The 22,796-nt window shown below is 34.3% G+C and overlaps 1 protein-coding gene across 1 annotated transcript in view; it reads left to right on the top strand.

Annotated features, from left to right (window-relative positions):
• LOC100254817 (serrate RNA effector molecule) overlaps positions 1 to 17,322 on the top strand; it is a 38,842-nt gene extending 21,520 nt beyond the window's left edge. Inside the window, exons 4-12 of the mRNA XM_010653306.3 lie at positions 3,293 to 3,367; positions 3,468 to 3,542; positions 3,637 to 3,684; positions 3,861 to 3,929; positions 4,034 to 4,837; positions 4,921 to 4,969; positions 15,142 to 15,410; positions 15,507 to 15,689; positions 16,759 to 17,322. Coding sequence (XP_010651608.1) covers positions 3,293 to 3,367; positions 3,468 to 3,542; positions 3,637 to 3,684; positions 3,861 to 3,929; positions 4,034 to 4,837; positions 4,921 to 4,969; positions 15,142 to 15,410; positions 15,507 to 15,689; positions 16,759 to 16,819 — 1,633 coding nt within the window. The 3' untranslated portion in view covers positions 16,820 to 17,322. The remainder of the gene's footprint in view (positions 1 to 3,292; positions 3,368 to 3,467; positions 3,543 to 3,636; positions 3,685 to 3,860; positions 3,930 to 4,033; positions 4,838 to 4,920; positions 4,970 to 15,141; positions 15,411 to 15,506; positions 15,690 to 16,758) is intronic.
• The last annotated feature ends 5,474 nt before the right edge of the window (positions 17,323 to 22,796 follow it).

Genomic DNA, 22,796 nt, shown 5'->3' with positions numbered 1-22,796 from the left:
CCAGCCAAATTGCACTCTCTCCAGAAATAGGGGCCCAATCAATCCCTTCAATCCTCCAAGAGTCACCTTCAGGTTTGGAATAGAGTTTCCCAAAGAAATTTACAATCTCCTCAGAAATAACCTCAATGTTACTTAAAGTCTCCCCCCTCTCAGAAATCAGAGACTTAATGAACTTCCTGCTTCTTCTTCCAATGGCCACTCTGTGAAAGAACTTAGAGTTGCAGTCTCCTTCTTTAATCCACTTAACCCTAGATTTTTGTCTCCATTGAACCTCTTCCTTTAATAACAAATCCTCTAGCTCCTTCCTTCTTAAGGTCCTTTCCGATACCAGATCAAGATTTAAATTCCCTTCTTGTTCAATTAGATCAATTCTGCCTAAGTCCGAAAGAATGTGTTTTTTCCTCTCTCTTAAATCTCCAAAGGCCACTATATTCCACTCTTTCAACTTTGATTTAACAAACTTTAGTTTTCTCATGAACTTGTGACCTTCCCAACCTTCAACCGTACACTCTTGCCACCAATCTCTAAACTTCTCTTTAAACTCAGGATGGAGCAACCACATATTCTCAAACCTAAAAGGAGTCGGTCCCCATTTTAAAGGATTAGTTTCCAAACAAATTGGGCTATGATCAGAGGTCCATCTAGGAAGGGCCTCTTGAAAACTTTGAGAGAAAAAAGAATCCCACTAAGAAGAAAACAAAAACCTATCCAATCTCTTGCAAATAGGATCCACTTGCATGTTTGACCATGTAAAAGCCTCATTCCTTAAAGGGGGGGATCCAACAAACCACTCTCCCTTATAAACTCTTCAAAACACCTCATGTTGACTGTTAACCTAGAATCACCCATCTTCTCAGATATCCTCCTGATAACATTAAAATCCCCTCCTACACACCACCTTGGGAAAGTTAGACCATACAGGTCTTGAAGCTCCAACCAAAAGTCCTTCCTCCACAAAGGCTTATTCGGACCATACACTGAGGTTAACCAAAAAGACCCTTCCTCATCAGAGTTCAACTTTACAGTTATAGAGAAGGATCCTAACACCTTCTCTGTACACTTGAACTTAATTGAATCCCACAAAATCACAATCCCCCCCGAAGCCCCACAAGCAGGAAGAGTAGCCCACTCCAAACTTCTGCCTTTCCAAACACTGCTCACAAACCTCCTGTCCCAAATTACTCTCTTTGTTTCCTGAAGCATCACAACATCTGGGTTTTAAGTACTTAAAAACCTTCTCACAGTCCTCCTTTTCTTCCTAGAACCTAATCCTCTTGTATTCCAACTTAAGATCTTCATGTAAACAAAAACAACCCGACACAACCAGCACCCAAATCTAATCCTCTCCTCGGGTTCCAGAGTCATTTTTCCTCTTTCTTTTGAAATAAATCTTATCCGCAGAGAGAGTACTCTTGTTCTCTCCTTCCACACCTTTTCCATTATCCCTGACAATTCTAATCCTCAAACTCTCCAAAACCGACTGAACCTTGACCATCTTCCTAGGCGTGAGTCCCTTAACCTGAAAACCTTCCAACGGGAGGGTGGAAGGTTCTGGCTTTGGGAACGAAGCCTTGCTTGAGACACAACATAGATATCTTCATGAGAAAAGGGTGGACCATGGTAAGTAGATGTAGCCTCTATAAAGATAGTGAAGAAATAACAAATCACATCCTAATTCATTGTGATAGAAAAAAAAAATTGTGGAATCTTATTTTAGCGATTTTTTGGTTGAAGTGGGTGTTTCTAGACTTAGTGAAAAACCTTCTCCTATGATGGAGAAAAGACGAATTGGCACATGGTTCCCTTATTTTGTTTTGGTGTATATGGAAAGCGTAATCGAAAGATCTTCTGTGAGGAAGAGCTATTGAATTAGAGATTGAAGGAGACCCTTTTGAAATCCTTATTGGAGTGGTCTCGGATGCAATGGGAATGGAGATCTTAACAATGTTGGATTTTTTAGATAGCTTTGAATGTGAATAGATAGGTCTTCTTGTGAACTATCTTGTTAACTTGCTTTTCAGATGGTAATTATTTACTAATTATCCAAAAAACTTAAAAATCTGCAAACTTTTCCTTTTCTTCCTTCTCTTGAATAGACCTTGGGACTTATTCCTGTCAATTATGTGCTATCCTGTTTGCCATCCAAGGTAGGTAGGTTGGTTAGTTAGTTTTGGTTTTTTTTTTTTTGGCATGGGACACATTCAGTTGAGGCATAGAGGCTGCATTTGGTAAATTGGTCTCCTTTATGTGAAAAAAAATGAGGAATTGACAAATCACATTTGTCTTCACCTTGAGGTGGCAAGACACCATTAAATGATCTCTCCTTTGTGTACCGTATGTTTTACATGTTTCAGTTGAACTGTATGCTTAGATGGATGATTGTTTTTTATCCCCCATGCTGCTGTGCTCCCTAGAATTGAGTGCACCTTTGGGAGCTTAGAAATTAGAGTGTCAGTTGGGTCCAAATGAAATAAACTTGATTGACATGTTTATAGTAGTGAGGATCTGTGATTGAGGATAAGGAGCAGATACCAGGAAGACAGGTTGAATATTGGACAAAAGAGATGGCAGGTTGAATACTGGACAAAAGAGATAGTTTAATCATTTAAGATAAAATAAAACCAGATCAACTGGAATGGCTGAAAAAGTTGTGGCTGAACCTAAAGAATTGGAACTAGGCTTTCTTGAGTTGAGTTGCATTAAGTTTCATGTTTGCATTAATTAGCATATACTTTAAGGCAGGATTTCACAATTTCAATCAAACTTGAAGTGTCTATATTTCAACAATTCTGAGTTCCTACATTAACCAAAACCAGAAGTTTTAAACTGTGGTCAAAGCTTGTTGATAATATGTATGCTTGAATGCAAGTTTCTGGAATATCTTATGATTGTTCTGATCATGATAAAAGTTCAATCCTATAGTTAAGCTTGTGGTATTGCTACATGACCATGTGTTCTCACGGTGCTCTTCAGGGACACTGATCAATGTTGCAAATGATGTCTATTCACCAAAAGCAGAAAAATGAATAAAAAAAAGAAGAAAGTAATGGTGATCTTTTCCTAAAACATTTATGTATCTTCTGCTGTCTGGTGTTTGATCAAACACATTTTTAATTTATGCACACTTTTCTTTCTAATTTATGCTGTTGTTATAGAGTCCCTCTTTTGTGTGTGCATGTGTGTCCATGACTCAAAAAAAAAAAAAAAAAAAAAGAGGTAAAAGGAAAAAAGAACTGATTCTTGCAGTATTCTCAAACTAAATATATATATATATATATACATATTTTTTCAGAGAAGGCTTGATGTCATATAAGCAATTCATTCAGGAGCTTGAAGATGATATACTACCAGCTGAAGCTGAGCGTAGGTACTGAATGGAATATGCCTTGATTTCTGTAAGAGTTGGATTATTAGCTTGTGACTTCTATCAAATTATAATGGAGTGACTGTGGCCTTTGATAATACAGATATCAAGAATACAAGTCAGAGTACATTTCAACTCAGAAGCGGTCTTTTTTTGATTCCCATAAAGATGAGGAATGGTAATTCTTCTATTTACTTTCTTATCCACTAATTTTTGTTTTTATTTTTTGTCGTTCTTTACACATGTATGATTGAACTTGCATCTTTGTGTAGGTTGAAAGACAAATATCATCCAACAAACTTACTTAGTGTCATAGAAAGGTGGGTTCTTAAATATTTTAGTTTGTAAACTCCTAACTGGGTTGAAGGAGTTTCATGGCCCTCATAAATTATCTGGGTGGCTTCCTTTTATCCACCAGCTCAATTTGTTTTTATCTATGAAAAATTTATTTGGTATCGACTTAATTTTTCTGGATCTTTACTTGTAACCTTTCTAGGAGGAATGAAGTTGCAAGGAAAACTGCGAAAGATTTTTTGCTTGATTTGCAAAGTGGAACACTTGACTTGTAAGTGCTTTACTTTACATTTGCATTTGCTTTGTAAAGAACATGTTATGGACATTTTCTTTTATATTTTTCTTATCATATGAAAGGACAATTTTATTATGCAGAGGACCTGGTGTCAATGCATCATCTTTAAACAAATCAGGACAGACTAGTGATCCAAACTCTGATGAAGAAACAGAAATGGGTGGCAAAAGAAGACGGCATGGTAGGGGACCAACTAAAGAAACTGATCTTCTTTCTGTTGCTCCCAAGGCTCATCCAGTCAGTTCTGAACCCAGACGAATCCAAGTTGACATTGAACAAGCTCAGGCCCTTGTACGTAAACTTGATTCTGAGAAAGGAATTGAGGAGAATATATTATGTAGAGCAGATAATGACAAATTGAACCGGGAGAAATCTCATGGTGGTTCCATTGGCCCTGTTATAATTATACGAGGTTTGACCTCTGTCAAGGGCCTTGAGGGCATAGAGTTGTTGGACACTCTGATTACATATCTTTGGCGAATCCATGGCTTGGATTATTATGGAATGCTAGAAACAAATGAAGCTAAGGGTCTCCGGCATGTTAGAGTGGAGGGCAAGAGTTCTGATTTAACAAGTAATGGGGTTGAGTGGGAAAAGAAGTTTGACTCACATTGGCAAGAGAGGTTGAGGAGTCAGGATCCATTGGAAATAATGACTGCTAAGGAAAAGATAGATGCTACTGCCATTGAATCTTTGGATCCCTATGTCCGAAAAATTAGGGATGAGAAGTATGGGTGGAAGTATGGTTGTGGGGCCAAAGGTTGTACAAAGCTCTTCCATGCTGCTGAATTTGTACACAAGCATCTAAAATTGAAACATCCAGAACTTGTGATGGAGCTGACTTCTAAAGTGCGTGAAGATCTGTATTTCCTGAACTATATGAGGTAAGTATGGCTTTTTAATGGCCTTTTTTTTCCTTCTTGTGTTGATTCTAGAGTATCATGATGACTGCTATAAATTGTTGCAGTGATGCAGATGCGCCTGGTGGGACACCTGTTATGCAGCAATCTCTACTGGTATGATTCATCATCAGTGATTACCATTGATTCACATGGCTGAATAGATTTCCTGTGCTTATTATTCTAAAATCTCTTAATAATGGCTTCTGTTGTGGAAGAAATTGGTAACAACATGATATTATGATCTCTTTTCATGTTTTGCCCTCCTTTTGAGCACAAGGTATTAATCTAGGAGCTGTTAGAAAATGAAGGCGACAGGCCAGGTAGTATTTACAAGAAACCTTTTTTTTTTCATAAAAAAAAAAAAAAAAAATACGTTACACCCATTGGAAACTTTTTGTTTTTTTTTCTTGAATGAAGGTGACAGGCCAGGTGGTATTTACAAGAACCTTTTTTTCCAAAAAAAAAAAAAAAAAAATGTTACACCCATTGGACTCAAAATTGGCATTCAAAAGAAGTGAGTTCTCCAAGTAGTCATGAACTAGTGTACCATGGTAACTGAAAAATGTTGAGCAAACAGAATGGATTCAACTGCAGGCTGCCCAGATTTCTCTGATCACCTGGCTGCTCCTTATCATATTTGTTTATCTTCTCATAAATTGTATTCTTCTTTTTAATATAATTTAGCATAGCATTTTGTGCATATTAAGATTCATTTACATCTTGGGAAATGATTAGGAAAAATAGTTATACAAGTATGACGACCCCAATCATAAACCTATGACAAATGTTTCACATGTTTAATATCATATTTATCTATAGAATGAAGCATAAAGGAACAGGGCTTGCATCCTTCAATTGTTTAGTCATTCGAATATTTAGGGCTAATCAATAAATGAAGTATATTTAAAATTTTTTTACATTTCATTGCACTAATAGTCATACAATCAACAAAAAATAGACTTCCTAATCTTCTAACTGCAACTCTGACTTTTGATTAGCCTGTGACTGACTAGTGTGCCAAATCGTTAACTAGTGTCAAACCAATTAACCAAATCGTTAAATGAAGTTCTTGTTTGGACTATGGATGTAGGGATCCTAAATCCTCTTAAAATCTAGGGAAAAAATATCAAATTATTTCTGTTCGGATGTAGTATGAGAGGAAAAGGAAAAGCAGATTGGACTTGGAGATTCTTGGAGAGAGATATCTTGAGTTTCTCAAAGGGAGAATGCCTTAACTCTAATCCGGCCTGTTCACAGTTCTTCATCACCAACTCATGCAGTTGTGGAATTTGGACTTTTCTCAAACCTCAGGAAAGAGATGGCAACATTATCTCCAAAGTTGTAAGAAGTGGCTCACATGATCTGGCTTGGGAGAACAACCTTTGTCATAGCTCCAGTGCAAAGGGACCTATCAAAAAAAAAAAAAATAGCTCCAGTGCAAAGGGTACTGGAGGAGGGGATGATCCATCTACCCCTTGCTCTTCATATATAAAATGCAACATTCAAAGTTGATGGTATTATAGGGCCAGCTGATACAAAGCAGATTGTTGTTATTAACTTTCTTATCAGCCACCGACCATCTAAAGGCTTTGACTTTCAAGGGAGCCTTTGACTTGAAAATAAACTTGGCTTGAGGAGCAAAATCGGGGACTTAAATTTAGATTGGGCATGGAATAAACATTGGGAAGTGAAGAGGATGCTCATTCAAAGGCCTAACACCTCTCATGTGGGATAGAAGGGGAAAGAATGACATTATGTAAAGCTAGGAGGAGAGAGGAGAAATCCTCAATTTATTGGTTTTGTCAAACTTTCTTGTAGAAGTCAAACTTTCTCGACTCTCGAACAGCTTCAAAAGGGGGGGTTGGTCTTTGGCTAATCGTTGTTGCCTTGTCTAGCTCATGAGGAGTCAATTGACCACATCCTCCTACATTGTGGCAAGGCACAACTGTTGTGGGAGCTGTTGGTCTCTCTCTTTAGGGTTTGTTGGGTGATGCAGTTCACTATTAAAGAGATGTTATTAGGTTGGCATGACTCCTTTGGTGGAAGAAAGTAGAAAAAAGTTTGGAGAGTAGCATCCTTATGTCTCTTCTGGACAATTTGGAAAAAAGGGAATAGGAGATCTTTTGAAAATGTGGAGCTCTCTATTCAAAGGTTGAAATTCTTGTTTTTGAGTAACTTGTGAACCTGGACTAAACTGTTTATAGGTGAAGGCTCGATGTCCATAGTTGATTTTATTGATTGGTTGGGTTCGTTTTGAGGGAGGGAGTAGTTTTTTGTTTTCTCTTCCTTATTTTGGCGCTTTATGGCAGCTCTTGTATACATCGTGTGTACTTTGGTGCAGCCCTTTTTGGCGCTTTTCAATACTACTTTCGTTTACTGATAAAAAAAAAAAAAAGAGAAAAAGAGAAGCCATATATAGGTGACCCTCTCGGTCTATGCTAGAAATGAAGTTGGGGGTATTGTTAACACAGAGGCTGATCTCCCTTGCACAAAATCTTCCCTGAAAGTAGACTGATGAGCCACTATCAGCAATAAATTGAGTGTGATGAATGAATGCTTGGTAGCCTTGGGTTATAGCTTTCCAATGACATTGGTATAAAGTGCAGACAAAAAAGTTGGCATCCCACCCATTATTATGCAAACCTAAATGCTTTTAGTAACCTAATTCCATAGGAATTTCGCTTCCTTGGGAACCACCACAGCCAGTTAATGATAAGGGTTTTATTCCTTATATAGAGGTTTCCCCTAGGTTTAGCACCCCCAACAGATTTAGGCATGCGAATCTTAGTCCATCCAGTCTATTTGTCTCACTTCCTTTACGGTCCATGTTGGATAAAGTCGTCCTTGGTTTTCTCAATCTAAATGCTATTTCCCCTGAGGATTTGTAGATGGAAAGGTAGCAAGCCAGAATATGAGCTAGGCAGCCTTAAATAGAGTACTCATACCTCCTAAAGATGAATGAGTTCTCTTCCATCTGTCAAGCCTTTTATATATTTTTGTCTACAATCAGGTCCCCAAAATGGGCTGCTGTAGGACTACCAGATGGTAGAAGGCCAAGATAAGTAAGAGGCCATTCCTTACTCCAGTAATCCTACACATTATGAAGGATGCTAACCTCTCCTTGTGATTGGAGTCAATATTGATTACTTCTGTCTATGTTGATCTCAAGTCCTGATGTGACTGAAAGGTCTGAAAATGAATGTAAGATTATGGACATTTTTATTGTTGATACTAGAGAAGAAGTAGAAGATGTCATCTATGCATTGTGAAAGGAGATTCTGACTGTATTTGTATGATGAGGAATGAACCTTGGGGTTTATCAACAAAAAAGTAAGCCAAGAATAGTTTGATTTCATTGTCCTGTTTATAGTATCTATTAATTTTTAGTAGTTTACTTTTAGTTAAGTTTAAGTTTTTATTTCTTTGTCTCTTCTTATTATATTGGGAAAGTGTTTATTTATTTTGGTTTTTAAATAATATTCATTTCTCTTATTTATTTATTTTTTTAAAATTCTTGCAAGGAAAGATAAGGAATAAGAAAGGTGTCCTATTAGTTGGAGGGGCCCTTTTGTGGGTAAAAAGAGGAAAAAGATTTGGAATTCCATTCCGTTGTGTATTTTTTGGACGGTTTGGAAGGAAAGAAATAGGTTAGCTTTTAGAGGGGGCTCTTTAGCTATTCAGACACTCAAGAATTCTTTTGAATGTAGTTTGTGGAGTTGGGCTAAGGTGTATATGGGAGAGGAGTCCTCTTCGCTTTTAGGTTTCTTGGAGTGGTTAGCGGCTCCTTAAGGGCTGGTGAGGTTGTTTTGTTTTTGCACTTTTGGCCTTGTGGATGCTTTGTATACTCCCTGTATGCGTTGCGGCCTTTCGGCCTTTTTTAATATATTTTGCGCTCATTTATCAAAAAAAAAAAAAAAAAGAAAGGTGTCCCATTAGGAAAGAATGTCATAAGGGTCATAAGAGTCTACCATTTGTAAAGCAAAGTCAAAAGGAGGGCTAGGTGTTCATTCTCTTTCGTTGTTTAACAAGACCTTACTTTGTAAGTGGTGTTGGCGCTTTGCTAGCGAAAGAGATTCATTGTGGAAGAAAATTGTATGAGGGAAGTTTGGGGATGAGGAAGGGGGATGGAGGTTAGTTGTGGTGAGAGATTCCTATGGGGTTAGGGTTTGGAAAAAGATTGGGAAGTAGTGGGAGCTTTTTAATTCAATGATTTCCTTTGCGGGTGGGCAATGAGAGTAGGGTGAAGTTTTGGAAAGACAGGTGGTGTAGTGAAAAGCCATTATGTGAGACTTTTCCGACCTTGTTTGTATTTGATGCTAAAGAAGCTTGGGTAGTTGATTTCTGGGATCATTGTGGTGAAGGAGGAAATTAGAACCTTTTTTTTGTTAGGAATCTGAATGATTGGGAGTTGGGTGTCATGGAATGTTTTCTTTCTAAACTCCAAGGACATTTAGTGAAGAGGGAGCAAGAGGATAGAGTAGTTTGGAAGGGAGATAATAAAGGGGTTTTCTTTGTAAGAGGGCTATATTCTTTGTTGGTGATTGATGAAACCATCCCTTTCCCTTTAAAGATAGTTTGGAATCCATGGATTCCTTCAAGGGTGAGTTTCTTCTCTTGGGAGGCATGTTAGGGAAAGGTTTTGACTTTGGATTAGCTTCAAAGAAGAGGGTGGACTTTGGTCAACAGGTGTGCATTGTGCAAAGAGGAGTTAGAGTCCATTGATCATATCCTTCCTTACTGTGACAAGGCGAGATTATTATGACAACTAATGTTTTCCATTTTTGGTGTTTGTTAGGTTATTTCTAAGACAGTTAGGGAGACCCTCCTAGGGTGGCATGATTCTTTAATAGAAAGAAGGCGTATAAAGGCTTGGAGAGCAACTCATTCTTGTATTTTCTAGACGATTTGGAAGAAGAGAAATAAGAGATTCTTTGATTGCGAGGGATTGTCTAATCAAAGGTTGAAAAATTTATTCTTAGACAATTTCTCTATGTGGGTTAGGGTATATATAGGTGGAGGTTATATGCAAATGGTTGATTTCATAGATTGGTTGGGTCTTGGTTGAGGGAGGGAGTATTTTTTTGTCCTCTTTTTTGTTTTTTGGTTGGTGCTATTTGTATACGACGTGTATTCTTTTGTGCGCTTTCTGCGTTTATTAATACAATCTCTTACTTATATATATATGCCTATGTAGTTTTTTTTTAAAGTGGAGCATCCGATATCTAATAAAGAATTTTGGCATCCGTTATGCTTTCTTTGAGGGTGTGATTGTCTTTCTCTTAAATGTGGTTGCTTAGGAAGCCCTATGTGTGATTCCCTTAGAATGTTGGTTTGATTGCTAAGTATTTCTTTACCTCATTTCTGGGCTATCTTTTATTCTTTTCACCTCATTTTATAATCTAAGAAAATCCTTTAGTGTAAAATTTTTTAAGATCCTCTATCAGTTTTCATATTAGAGCTTATGACAGCACTATGACAACTTGAAGTAGTCAGGGTTTTAGGGAGAAATTGATGGGTCGGCATGTGATGATGAAGGTGATAATTCCTTTGGTGAAGTTGGATCTTTAAATATCGATAATCTTCAAGAAGGTGTAACACAGGTGCACCCCTAAACGAAATAAAACACAACCTAGAGTGCATGCCAAATTTATAGAATATGATTCAAAATTCAATCAAAGCAACAAAATTCTAGATTTCAAACAATTAAAAGAATCATTGAACACAAAACTGTTGAAGTTATTGGAAGTTTCAATACGCAATTAGAAATTTAAAGAATAAAAGTTTTAAAAAGGAAAAAGAACATATATGAGGTGACCTTTCCAATAAGGTGTGGGCTTTGGCAGGTGAGATGCTATGGCTAGGATTGGTTGCACCTTGGGCATAGGCATGCTTTAGACACGTCTTTTACCAACTATGGGTTTTAAAAAGTTAATAGTGCATGATATCATGCAACAAAATGATACATTTTTTTTGAAATTAATAAAGAGTTATTATATTATTTGTTTAATGTATGGTAAGATTAGAAATTGATCATAGAGGGGAGAGAGAGATCTTTTGTATGTAATTTTTGGTTTTTGACTAAGTCGATTGTAGATGAAGGACTCTTCCTTTAATCAGTTTTTTTGATTGGTTGGGTTTTAGATGAGGGCTAGTGATTTTTTGTATCCCCTCTTCTTTTTGTTCTTGCTTTTTGGTGCCTCTTGTATATCTCCCGTATGCTTTGGGTCAGCCTTAAGGCACCCTTTCTTCTAATATATTTTTTTCTGTGCGTTTACTTAAAAAAAAAATAGAGGGGAGAGAGAGGTAAAATAATCCTATTTACAAAACTTCATTGTTGTCAAATGTCGTGCTGGAAGTTAAGTGAATTTATTCTTACAATGAATATTAGAGAATTTTCATTTGAATGATTTGAATGTTAATATTGAAAATAATGATGATTGATGAATATAAACTTTTGCTTAATATTTATTTATTTTAATTATTATTGGGAAAGGAATGATAACTAATATGAAAAGTTAGCATTTTGAAGATGACACAAAGGCATATATATCTACAACACATATGCCTACTTAAAAGTTGAAACTAAAAATCATATCTACAATTTTAGAAAGTTTATTTTTGTGGATTTTGCAATCAATTTATACATTAAACTCATATTTTGTTAAATTTAACTTCCAAAACTCTAGTATCTAATATTTTCACATGATATGATATGGTTTAACTCCTTAAATCCTATTATCTTTTGTGAAATTGGTTGTATATTACATGGTACTTCATGTTTCTAGTATCTATGTACATGTATGCATATTTTTTTTCATTTATTTTTCACTATGAAAAGACTTACACAACATGAATTATTTTTCACTACAAAAGACTTACAATACATGAAATATATAAAAACAACACATGATACACTGTACAAGTTAACAACTGTGATTGGGGGTGGGGGTGGGGGTGGGGTATTTTCTCAATAGTTAATGCTATAATTTGGTGGGACTAGGATTACTGTTCCTTATTCTACTATGATCAGTTTTTATTTTTTAGTTTTAGTTAGCTCGATTAATCTCTTATTTCTATGTGGGATTGCTTTGGGGGTTTTAGTTGGATTAGTTGGTTGTCCTTATTCTACTAGGTTTTTCCCCTTTTGAATAGTTTTAGTTGGATTAGTTTGGTCACTTAGCTAGGGTTTGTGAGTTTCTGATCTACATATAAGCTTGTAAGTCTTTCTTAAAGAATCATAATATCATAACAGAATTTAGCAGCTTTGCAGAACTGACAAATTAGACATGCTGTGTCATTCAAAGCATTGGTCAGCTTTATTCAATCAATCTAGAAATTCCTCATCTTGTAATCTTGAATTCAGCTACATTGACTTTTATGGAAATAGATCTAGGTCTACCAGCCAGTTGAATAGATTACTGCTATCATTAAAGGACATGTCAAATGATAACTGATCTAATTCCAGCTTGATTTATAGAAATTTTTTTGAAGGCTAACAATGTTCTTGGGAAGTGTATTTCAACCATATTATGAATGTGAACCACAGCCTTAATGTGAATGAAACCATGTAAAAGATTGAGATAAAAACTATATTAGTATGGGCTTATCAATGAAAGGAAGGCTGAGGAGTGGGTAAACAAAGGAAAACCTCATTGGTTATGCTGTGCTAACTTTCAGGCCTAACTGGTTGTGCCATGCTAATTCTTTGTATAAAATGGATTTGAGTGGGATCCAAAAAAAGGCTTTATGCTTTCAAACTACAATAGTAGGAGAGGGAACCAAAAAAAGAAAAGGAAAAGGAAAAGAGGAAGATAAATATCCACAGTTGGGTTTCTTGAATTGCCAAGAAAAGAAAATAACAAACAAAAGAGATCCCATATTAAAGATAACAAATAATACATTAGGAAACTCCTTAAGGCTATAGATTATAGTGGTTACATTTTGTTATTAGTAAAGTGCCATGGCCTTTAAGTTGTTTTATGCCTTGCATTTGACAATTTTAAGTGGATGTGGGTGCTTCTCACATCTTAGGATATATGCAAGAAAAATAAAAAATAAGCCAAGGCAATGCAATAGAAAAAAATGGAAAAGAAGTGACAAAGAAGGGAATAAAGAATCCTCTTGGCATAATTCAAGAGACGGAGGTTCTAAACATTTTTTTTTTTTTTGAATAAATAATTAATGAATAAATTTTTGACATGTAAGGTATTTGTAGAGTTAATTCTAATCCTAAGTGTGGTAGAAAAAAATCCTAATTATAATTGAATTATTCCTAATAGGAAACATAAAATAAAAGCCTAAATAAAGTAAGAGAACTAATGTAATAAAAAGGCTTGCTTTGTGGAAGAAATAATATATCTCAAAAGGTGAAAGACAAATTTTGATTAAGAGCACCTTATCCAGCTTAACGATTTACATCATGTCCCTTTTTGTCATCCCTTTTTGTTAACTTGTAAAAATTATCGTGTATCATTTTTCTATTTATTTTTATCATGTATTGTATCATATTGTGCATTGTAAGTTTTTTTATATAGTAAAAAATAAATATGTGTGCATATCTATTGGAAGTATGAAGTATAGAGTAATATATAACCAATTTTATGAAAGATAATAGGATCTAAAGAATTAAACGATATCATATCATATGAAAATATTGAACATTAGTGTTTTGACAAATTCAAACTAACAAAATATGGCGCTAACATACAAAATCATCACATAATGCACAAAAAATAAAATTCTCAAATTTTTTAGCTATGATTTTTAGTTCATTCTAATTAGGCATTTGCACTTATTGTATTGTTGATTGATTTTCTAGCTATGATCTATATGCATCATCTTCAAAGTTCCAACTTTACCATATTTGTCACCATTCCTTCTCCATTGAAAAAAGAAATTAAAAAAAATGCTAATATATTAAATTCAAACTTTTTATTTGCTAATCACCATCATTTTTGATATCAACATTCAAATCATTTAAATGAAAATTCATCAATATTCATTGTAAAAGTAAATTACTGGACTTCTAATTTAGCATTTGACAACAAAAATGTAACTTTTCATATAAAGTTATTTTACATACGTCTCCTTTCTATTTTTAATTTTAAAATTTTTAGTGCATTTTAAGCAATTAATATAATAAATTCTTTTAAAAAAGAATTACTTTGGTTTTTCTTAAAAATTATGTAAAATAGTTGAAGATGTATGTATTGTTGTATCGTTATATCATGTATCGTAAAATATGCTTTAAAATAAGATGTAGATTGCGATACGTATTGATTTCCATAAAAAATATATCGTGCCATTGTATCATAAGTTAAAGAGTTCTAAGTTCTAATTGCCTCACCTGTTTGTTAGGTATTGACTTCCTTTATCAATCATATATATTAATGATATTTGTTGAAGATTATTACAGCTGTTGAGTATTATTACAGCTGTAATATACAGCTGTAGGAGATATACAAATCTAATAGATAGCTGTGTAAGTTGTACAGCTGTAAGTACAGTTATATATATATATATATAGCTAGATGTATATTTATGTATATAATCCCTAATTTGTAGGGATTCTTCCTTATTCTTTCTTTTCTTCCTTGTTCTTTCCTTTATATATTTCATTGATGGTATACTTCCAAGATTTAAAAAGAATACAATTTTTCTCCACAATATTTAAAGTAAATAAAGACTTTTATATCACTTCTTTTATTGATGTGAGCCATTTAGTTTTTCTAAGAGGGTGTTTTTTTTTTTAGGTTATTTGTTTTTCTACTTTTTCATAACTTGTTATAAATTTTTGGCTGAATAAAAAAAGACAAAATATTTGTTTTTTATTTAAATGAAAAAAGTAACATATTAGTTTTGCTTTACCTTTTAGTACTTAATAGAAATAAAATATTACAAAAACAAACAACCTAATACTTACTATTAAGTGCTATTTAGTTTTTTTTTTTGATAGATAAATTAAGTGTTATTTAGTTTTAAGTTCTATTTAGAATTAATTTAAAAAAACACCACGTAATTCTATTGGAAGTCTGTTTTTGTTTGATTGTCCACTTATAAAAAACAATTATTAGTTTGATTTCCATGGCTACAGTTTGTTTACTGAGTTCCATTTTTATGTTTCTCTTTTCAGATTATTGCTGTGATGTTTTTATTGTTATTAAATCTTCTCTTTTCATTGGACAAGACAGAAAGTTGTGTATTGAGTTTCATTTTTGTAATTCTCTTTTCATGTTATTACTATAATAACAATAATAATGTTATTATTTTAAATCCTCTCTTTGCAGAAGGACAAGACACAGAAACGCAGGCTAGGTCCAGATAATCGATTGAAAGACAATCGTAGGGAACGTGAAAATCGAGCTAATGGCAGTGAAAGATATGATAGGTCTGATAACCATCAGTCAAATGATTTCCAGCCCAATGACGGTCCAGATGGGGGGAATCCTGGTGAAGGAATGTTTGACACTTTTGGTGGTCAAGGCATGCATGTTGCTCCTCCTTTTCCCTCAGATATGCCCCCTCCACCAGTATTGATGCCTGTTCCTGGTGCTGGGTAGGTTGACAGTTTGTTCTATGATTTTTTTGGTATTTTCTGTGATAGCTTAATTTACTGTTTTCCTTGAGTTCTTATATGTGGGTGCACTTGCAGTCCTTTGGGACCTTTTGTTCCTGCTCCACCTGAAGTTGCAATGCGTATGCTGCGAGAGCAGGGCGGGCCATCCCCTTTTGAAGGTGGGGGGAGGAATGGGAGGTCTGGGCCCCAGTTAAGTGGGCCAGCCCCAGTTCTTGCTTTATCTCCAGGTTTAAGACAAGATCCTCGGCGTCTACGAAGGTAATTCCTTTTTCTGGATCATCCTTGCCCCAGTTTAATGGTTTTGTTTTGGTTAGTGACAGAACTTCAGCTTGAGCCAATTTCCAAATTTTTTAAGATGGGGGATATAGTGAACTTGTGGACCAGCTAAATTTCTTTTACCTCTTAAAAGAATATGTGCCATATGAACCTTTAATAGTGTGTTTATTTATTTATTTTTTTTTGATAACCAAGGAACCTTCCATGGCCAAGCCCTTAAGACTCTCCATGAGGACCCAAACCTCGGGGTGTTGACCGCCCTGCAACAACCAGCGTTTAAATTTTGCCAATTCAGTTCTATAAACTGAGTTTGTTATTTATGGTTTGCACCAACTTTGGGGTATGGCTGGCTAGAAAATCATGGCACTTGGTGCAACAAATTATCTGCAGGAATTGTAGTTTCTATATATATAAAATTAAGTTGAATCCTCTCTGCACAGATTACTGATCAATAAGGAAAAATGTAATGTACATAAAATAGGGGCTTACCACTATTTAATTCTTTCCATTTGCCAGCATAAAGACATAACAAGAAAAGAAGAAAGATGTGTGCATGAGTGCACACATGCATTTAGTTGGATTTTTTTTTTATATTTATTTTTTACTTCTTTCCACCAAATTTCTATGGGAACTCCATTTGGTGTTTTATTATATACTTGTTCTTATTGAGGATGTGGTTGAAATCTTCACTTTATTTGAGACCTTAATATTTCATTTGGCAATGATAAGTGACAGTCTCTCTCTCTCTTTCTCTCTATACACACATTTCGTGAAGTGGCCAGGAATTTCTTCATGAGCATAATTTTGTCCATGACCATAAATTTCATGAAAATGGTTTTGCTAGGGGTATTTTCTTCCTTTTCTTTAGGTGGGTTTGGGGGGGAGGATTGAAGGGAGGGAGAATGTAACTTTATAATAAAAAAGCCATTTAGGATGTGATCTCCCAACCCCAAAATATATCTCCATCCCTAGCTTCTTTTTGCCATATTTGGGGTGTCATGTTTTTATGAATGTGAAGTCTGCAGCTGACTTCCTTTGGATGTGGATGCAGTTACCAGGACCTTGATGCCCCAGAGGATGAAGTCACTGTGATAGATTACAGGAGTTTGTAGGTACCAAGATTTGCGAGCATGATGAAGTTATGTGAAGTGGTTCTCTCAAAAGCAAACTTGTGTACTGGGTGAAGGTCATCTGCATTTTTTTTTGCAGTAATCAAAATTCAGAAGCAGCCAACCCACCTTGTACTACAATTTATTACGACGAGGCTGCTGAGTGCTGCTCAGAATCCGCTTCCCATTCAGATATTGCTAGGTATTATTGCATGTGTGTTAGTGGCATGAACTTGCCTGATTTTTTTTTTCTCCCACTTGCTTTAGTGACTAAAATAGAATAGCTGTTTATGATTTTCAGGTGGGAATGTTCAATTCTCATCAAATTGTAGTCCTGTAAAATTCACATCTGGAATTAGACTTCAGATTGTTTTAGAAATGTGAATATTCTGTATTTGATATCCATGGATCCTCTTTTCTCTGGGCGTCATTTGAGGCGGAGTCTGGGGGACATGTTATGTTTAAGACAATAATCATACAAAATCCATCAGGAACTTCACTTTGTATGGTAAGGGCTCTTAGAGATATCTTTCATTTATCTGGAAAATCATAAACATGTGGTTTATATGTTGAAAGTTGATTACATTTTTATTAAAATATCATTTTGTAAAGTTCTAGGTTTTGGAATATTGGCTTTCATTTTGCTCCTAAGTGAAATTGCCCCTTGGATGGATCAAGGTAAATCCTTCAGGATACTGAAATTTGTGTTTGGGAGAGAAAGAAAACCGTTGGACAAACAAGGGAAAAATAAATCTTGAACCCAGAAAATTTACAATCTCAAGTCATCATTCTCTGTGTTGTGTTGAGTCTTTTTAAATGAGTAGAGTGAAGAAAGGGAGGTTCCAGAAACTTCACCAGAATAACCAAAATCCGTTACAAGCTATAACAGATTGTGGTTAAGACAAATCTGAGGTGGCACTTGATGTAGCAGCTTCCATGTTTGTCTTCACACACCCTCTCAAACAAAAAGGGGACTCATTTGCTTTGAGTTTGCTCTTCAATTTTAAAAATCTAGCTGTTGACAAAGGTTTGATGAAGATGTTAGCATTCTGGTTTTTGGAAGGAACAAAGCGGATTTCTAATGTCTTTTGAAGAACCTTGTCTTGAGCAAAACAAATGTTGATTTGAATATGTTTTTTCAAGCTTGATAAACAAGATTAGCTGCCAACCAAGCTGCTCCTTGATTATCACATCAAATGATTGGTGAGAATTTGATATGAACTGCCCCCAACTCTCTCAGTAAAGAATGTAGCCAAGTTAGTTCTACAACAATAAGGGCTAATGCACAATATTCCGACTAAGTACTTGATTGTGCTACTACACTTTGTTTCTTGGAGCTCCAAGACACAAGATTTCCTCCCAAAAACACACAATAGCCATTGGTGGATCATCTATCATCTAGATAACTTGCCCAATCAGCATTAGTGAAGCCTACAAGATTCAATTGTTTGTTGGATTGGAAGTGAAGACCATGAGTGATGGTCCCTTTTAAGTAACGAAGTACTCTTTTACAAGCCTGCTAGTGAACATCAGTAGAATTCTATAAAAATTGACTTTGCTTGCTAACCATATAAGAGATATCTAGACTTGTCATTGTGACATATTGTAAGGTCCGAATAGTACTCCTATTGAGTGAAGGTTCTGCCACAAGGTCTCCATCTCTCTTTGATAAGAGTTTTCCTGAGCTAGCAGGGGTTGATAGAGGTGTAGCTCCATCCATCTTGGTTCGTTTCAATAAGTTAATAATATATTTGGTTTGAATTACATACAACCTAGTAACATCCCAAAAAGCATCAACTCCAAGGAAGAAATGTGAGGAACTAAGATCTTTAGAGCAAAACTACAATTCAAGTGCCTTACTAGCTTTGATACAATTGTTGAATTGTTACCGGTGATCAAGATATCATCAACATAAACTAATAAAATCAACAAGGTACCTCCTCCTTATACATAAATAGAGATACATTAGACTGTGAATTAGTGAATCCCCTATCTAAGAGTACTTGCTCAAATCTATCAAACTAGGCCCTTGACACCTGCTTTATGGGAGACACAAATATCCTTTAGTTTTGGATGAATTCATGTTTTTAATTCAAAATATCAAGCTAAATTCTTTCAGATCTTACTTAAAAAAGTTTTAAGAAGAAGTACACACATTATTGGAATGTTCATATCGACCTTAAATTCAAGGTTCTTTTACAATTTTAAGAGTAATCGATTGAGGGGGAGCTAAATTGGTTAAGGAACCAACTTAACCAATTGAGGGTGCATAAAGCCTTCTCTTTCTTCTAGTAGCAGGTGTGTAGTTGGTTGAGGTTTTGCCTCAACCATTCAAGGTCCAATTGAGCCTCAAAAATCCTAATGGTGACCTGTAGGGCATTAAATGCCCTAATTGCTAATCAAATAGTTGAATTGAAGGTCGACCAATCAAGGGTATTCTTTATGTTTTTGGATGCTCGAGCTTATTTTTTGTAGAGCCCTATTGCATTTATGAATAAAAGAACAATTACATTCAATTGAAAAAACCTCATTTTCTCACATTCAAAGCTCTTCATTAAAGTGCATTGACTTCTAACTAGTAAATTTCTTTAGTGCACCTTTTAAATCTATCGTAGCCTCTCTTGTATTGCAACCCAAGTTTTTTTCTAGGATTTGAAGCATTGAATTCATCCCTTATCTACTTATTGTGAGGGAAAAGACTTTAAGTTAGTTTTACACTCAAAGTGATTGTGAAGGTCCATTGGAACCTAGTAATCCAAGAGTAAGAAGGTTAAAGACTTTGACCTTAAAGTCTTGGTGCTAGTGGAAACCTCACTTGGTTAGGAGCTTGAGGAAAGTGGGCATAGGCTTGCCAAATTACTATAAAAAGAGTTTGCACATTTCTTCTTCCTCTCCTTTACTTATTTATTATCTTGTTCATTATTACTTGTCATCTCGCATTTGGTTATTTTTTTAAAAGAAAGTTTTACCCAATTCTCTCTTGCCTCTTGGGTGAAACTATTCTTGAAAATAATTTTCTAACTTAAAAAATTAGTCTGACTAATTTTTTTACTGAAAATTTATTGTTTTTTAGAACAAATTTAAGATGGTTTCAAGTATTTTTTGTAAAGTGTTTTAAAAAAACAATTATAAATATGGAGAATACTTTCATTTAGTGCATAGTGCATTCAATGAACTCAAGAAAACTAATTTTCATATTTGAGTTCTTAAATAGAATTTTATTCCTAAAGCCATTTGAGAACTAATTTTAGGAAATATTCTCCATTTTTTTTTGACAACTATTTTAAAAAACATTTTCAATAGATCCATAGATTTTCCATTTTTTTTTTAACCAGTAAAATAAACTCTAAATCAAATGAGACTTAGTATATTAGGTATTTTAATAGGTTTAGTAATTTTTCAAACAATTTGAGACTCAAGAACTAAGCCAATTGATATCAATTTTTTTGGAATCAAAAGTAATCTAAAATTACTAGAATTAATATCAATTTCTAAATTTTAGATTTTCCTAAAAATTTAGAATTTTAGGAAAATCAGTGTTTTCTTGGAATTAATTCTTAGGATTGTTGATACATCTTGGAGGTTTGTTGAGCATGCTAGAATACTTTGATGATGAGAGTCATATTTTTTCAAGAGTTATATTTCAATATTTCCTATTTTTGTTCATGCTCTAGGAAACTTTTATGCTCTATTTTGCTTCATATTATGCTTTAACATGCCTCCCTAGAATTCGACTTTAATAAGAATGCATCCATATGTTACTCATGCTTAAGGACACTTCTAAAAATAAAATAAAAATTAGGGGATAAAATCATATTTTACTTGTCTTAAGGAGATTACTTCTATAATCCTTAAGTCGCATATCGTCCTATTATGTGATCAATTAATATACTCTACCTCATAAAGAATATATGTCAAATTCCAATTAAGAAATAACTATGACCATAGATTTCCTAATTACATGTCCATTAGGATAACTCAAGGGGACATGCTATTTCAAACCCATTAGATATCATGGTGCCTATCTTGAGTATACTTGTTGTCATCAAGCTCCATCAATAGTGACCTAGTCTATAGGGAGTATATGACCACCTTAGGGTTTCACCTATAGGTCAAAGCCATTGTAGACTTTAGCACAAACTCAATATCCTCTTAAGGTTGAAAGTGCATATAGTATAATAGTTTGATAAGATTATGACTATCTGATAGCTAATGTTATGACTCACCGTGGATTTTGTCCAATGTATAACCATATATACTAATACTCTTATCATGGGAAACCCATTCTAATGACCAAGACCATTCATCCCTCTAATTAGGAAGTAGTACACTACAACTTCAAATGGATTGTTTAAATCCATGAACCAACTATAATCAAATCATCTATTTGTAAGGAACATATAATTTGGATATTTTATGCAACTCATAGTGCACCCAACTCATAGACAATGCAAGATATACTAGAACTGAATACTCAAAAAGTAGTATGATGCATGAATAAGATGGATAACAAATCAAGAAACTGGAATCATATTATAAATAATAAATTCATTATTATTACATCATATCATGCTTTAAAGGTCCCTATCATAACAATTACTACTCTAATTTTCTCTATCTCTCAATATTTAATAGGAGATTCTTCTGAGATCAAATATAAAATGCTATATCCATTAACCAACCTTAAGTGTCCTAAACTTCAAGATTTTAGATGGTCTAATATGTCAAGATCATATTATAAACAATCGTTTAAGTAAGAAAATTTTATTTCAAGATTATCTAGACTTTTAGATTGTATATTTGCTTTGTTTTAGGGTGGACAAGTCATTTAAGGAATATCCTTTTCCCTAAGGTAATTCTACCTCATGCTTCTTTCTATGTTAGTAGAATGCATTAGGAAATAATAAATAGATTTTTTTAACCACTTTTTCTTTAAATCTTTGGATGGCTTCTTGAGTTTTGTTACTATTTAATTGATCCTCAATTCTCTTATAATTGATTCCTTGAATCAAGAAATTAATATGGTTATCCTTAGCCTTAATTCTTTTAGAAATGGTTGTGGATCTTAATTTGTTTGGATTTCTCTCATTCGGAGGATTAGCAAATTAAAAAAGAATCTCATGATTTAGGAGTTCTATTCTTATACCTTGGCTATTTACTCTAGTGATAGGGCAAATAATGTTTAAAAAAAGGTATTTTAAGAGTTATTTCTTCTCTTAGATTTGGAACTAGAATAAAAGATTGTTGGATGCATATCCCTTGATCACAAATATATGCTTTAGACAATTTGTAATTAATCTTAAGTCTGACTCATTCGGCACCATAAAGAGATTATTTCGATTTTTTTTTTCATAATACTTAGTAGGAACTAATCCTTCTTATATGTAATTCAAAGCAACTCCTAAATCTATTAGGGCAGTAGTCTTAATAGTAAATTAATTTGTAATATCAATTGTTAAGGAAACATTCCATTTTTGAAAGATTTTGTTATTTATCTTGAAATATGAATGACTTAATTCTTCATTGTTCTTCAATGATTGGAGTGTATCATGTTTCTTATTTCTTAGGATCTCATTTATTTATTCTTGGAGGTTCATTAAAACTATCTTAGTATATTGTCTTAATTCTTGGACATCTATTTTGTATTGTCTAATTTCCTCTTGAAGATCTTTAATGGTCGCTTCCTTAGAAATCTTATGATCAAATCTCGTCAAAATTTCATCTTAGAAGCTTGTGTTGAGGGATGTTTTGAGGTAGATCTACTATCGAGAATTGTATTTATGTTTGTAGTAATCAAGTAACATGGAGAAGCAAGAGATAGAGCGTGATAGTAAAATCAAGTGCTAAAGTTGAATATAGAAACTATGGCTCACACTACTTGTCAACTTTATTTTGATTAGGAATTTGTTACAAGAATTGAGATGTCCTCTTTGATGAACCAAGCTATCATACATACACATTACTGACTTCCATCTTCTAA

Source organism: Vitis vinifera, chromosome 6, assembly GCF_030704535.1.
Source record: "Vitis vinifera cultivar Pinot Noir 40024 chromosome 6, ASM3070453v1".
NCBI classification, from domain to species: domain Eukaryota; kingdom Viridiplantae; phylum Streptophyta; class Magnoliopsida; order Vitales; family Vitaceae; genus Vitis; species Vitis vinifera.
Note: the sequence above shows the minus strand (reverse complement) of the source record. Positions and strands in the feature narration are given on the sequence as shown.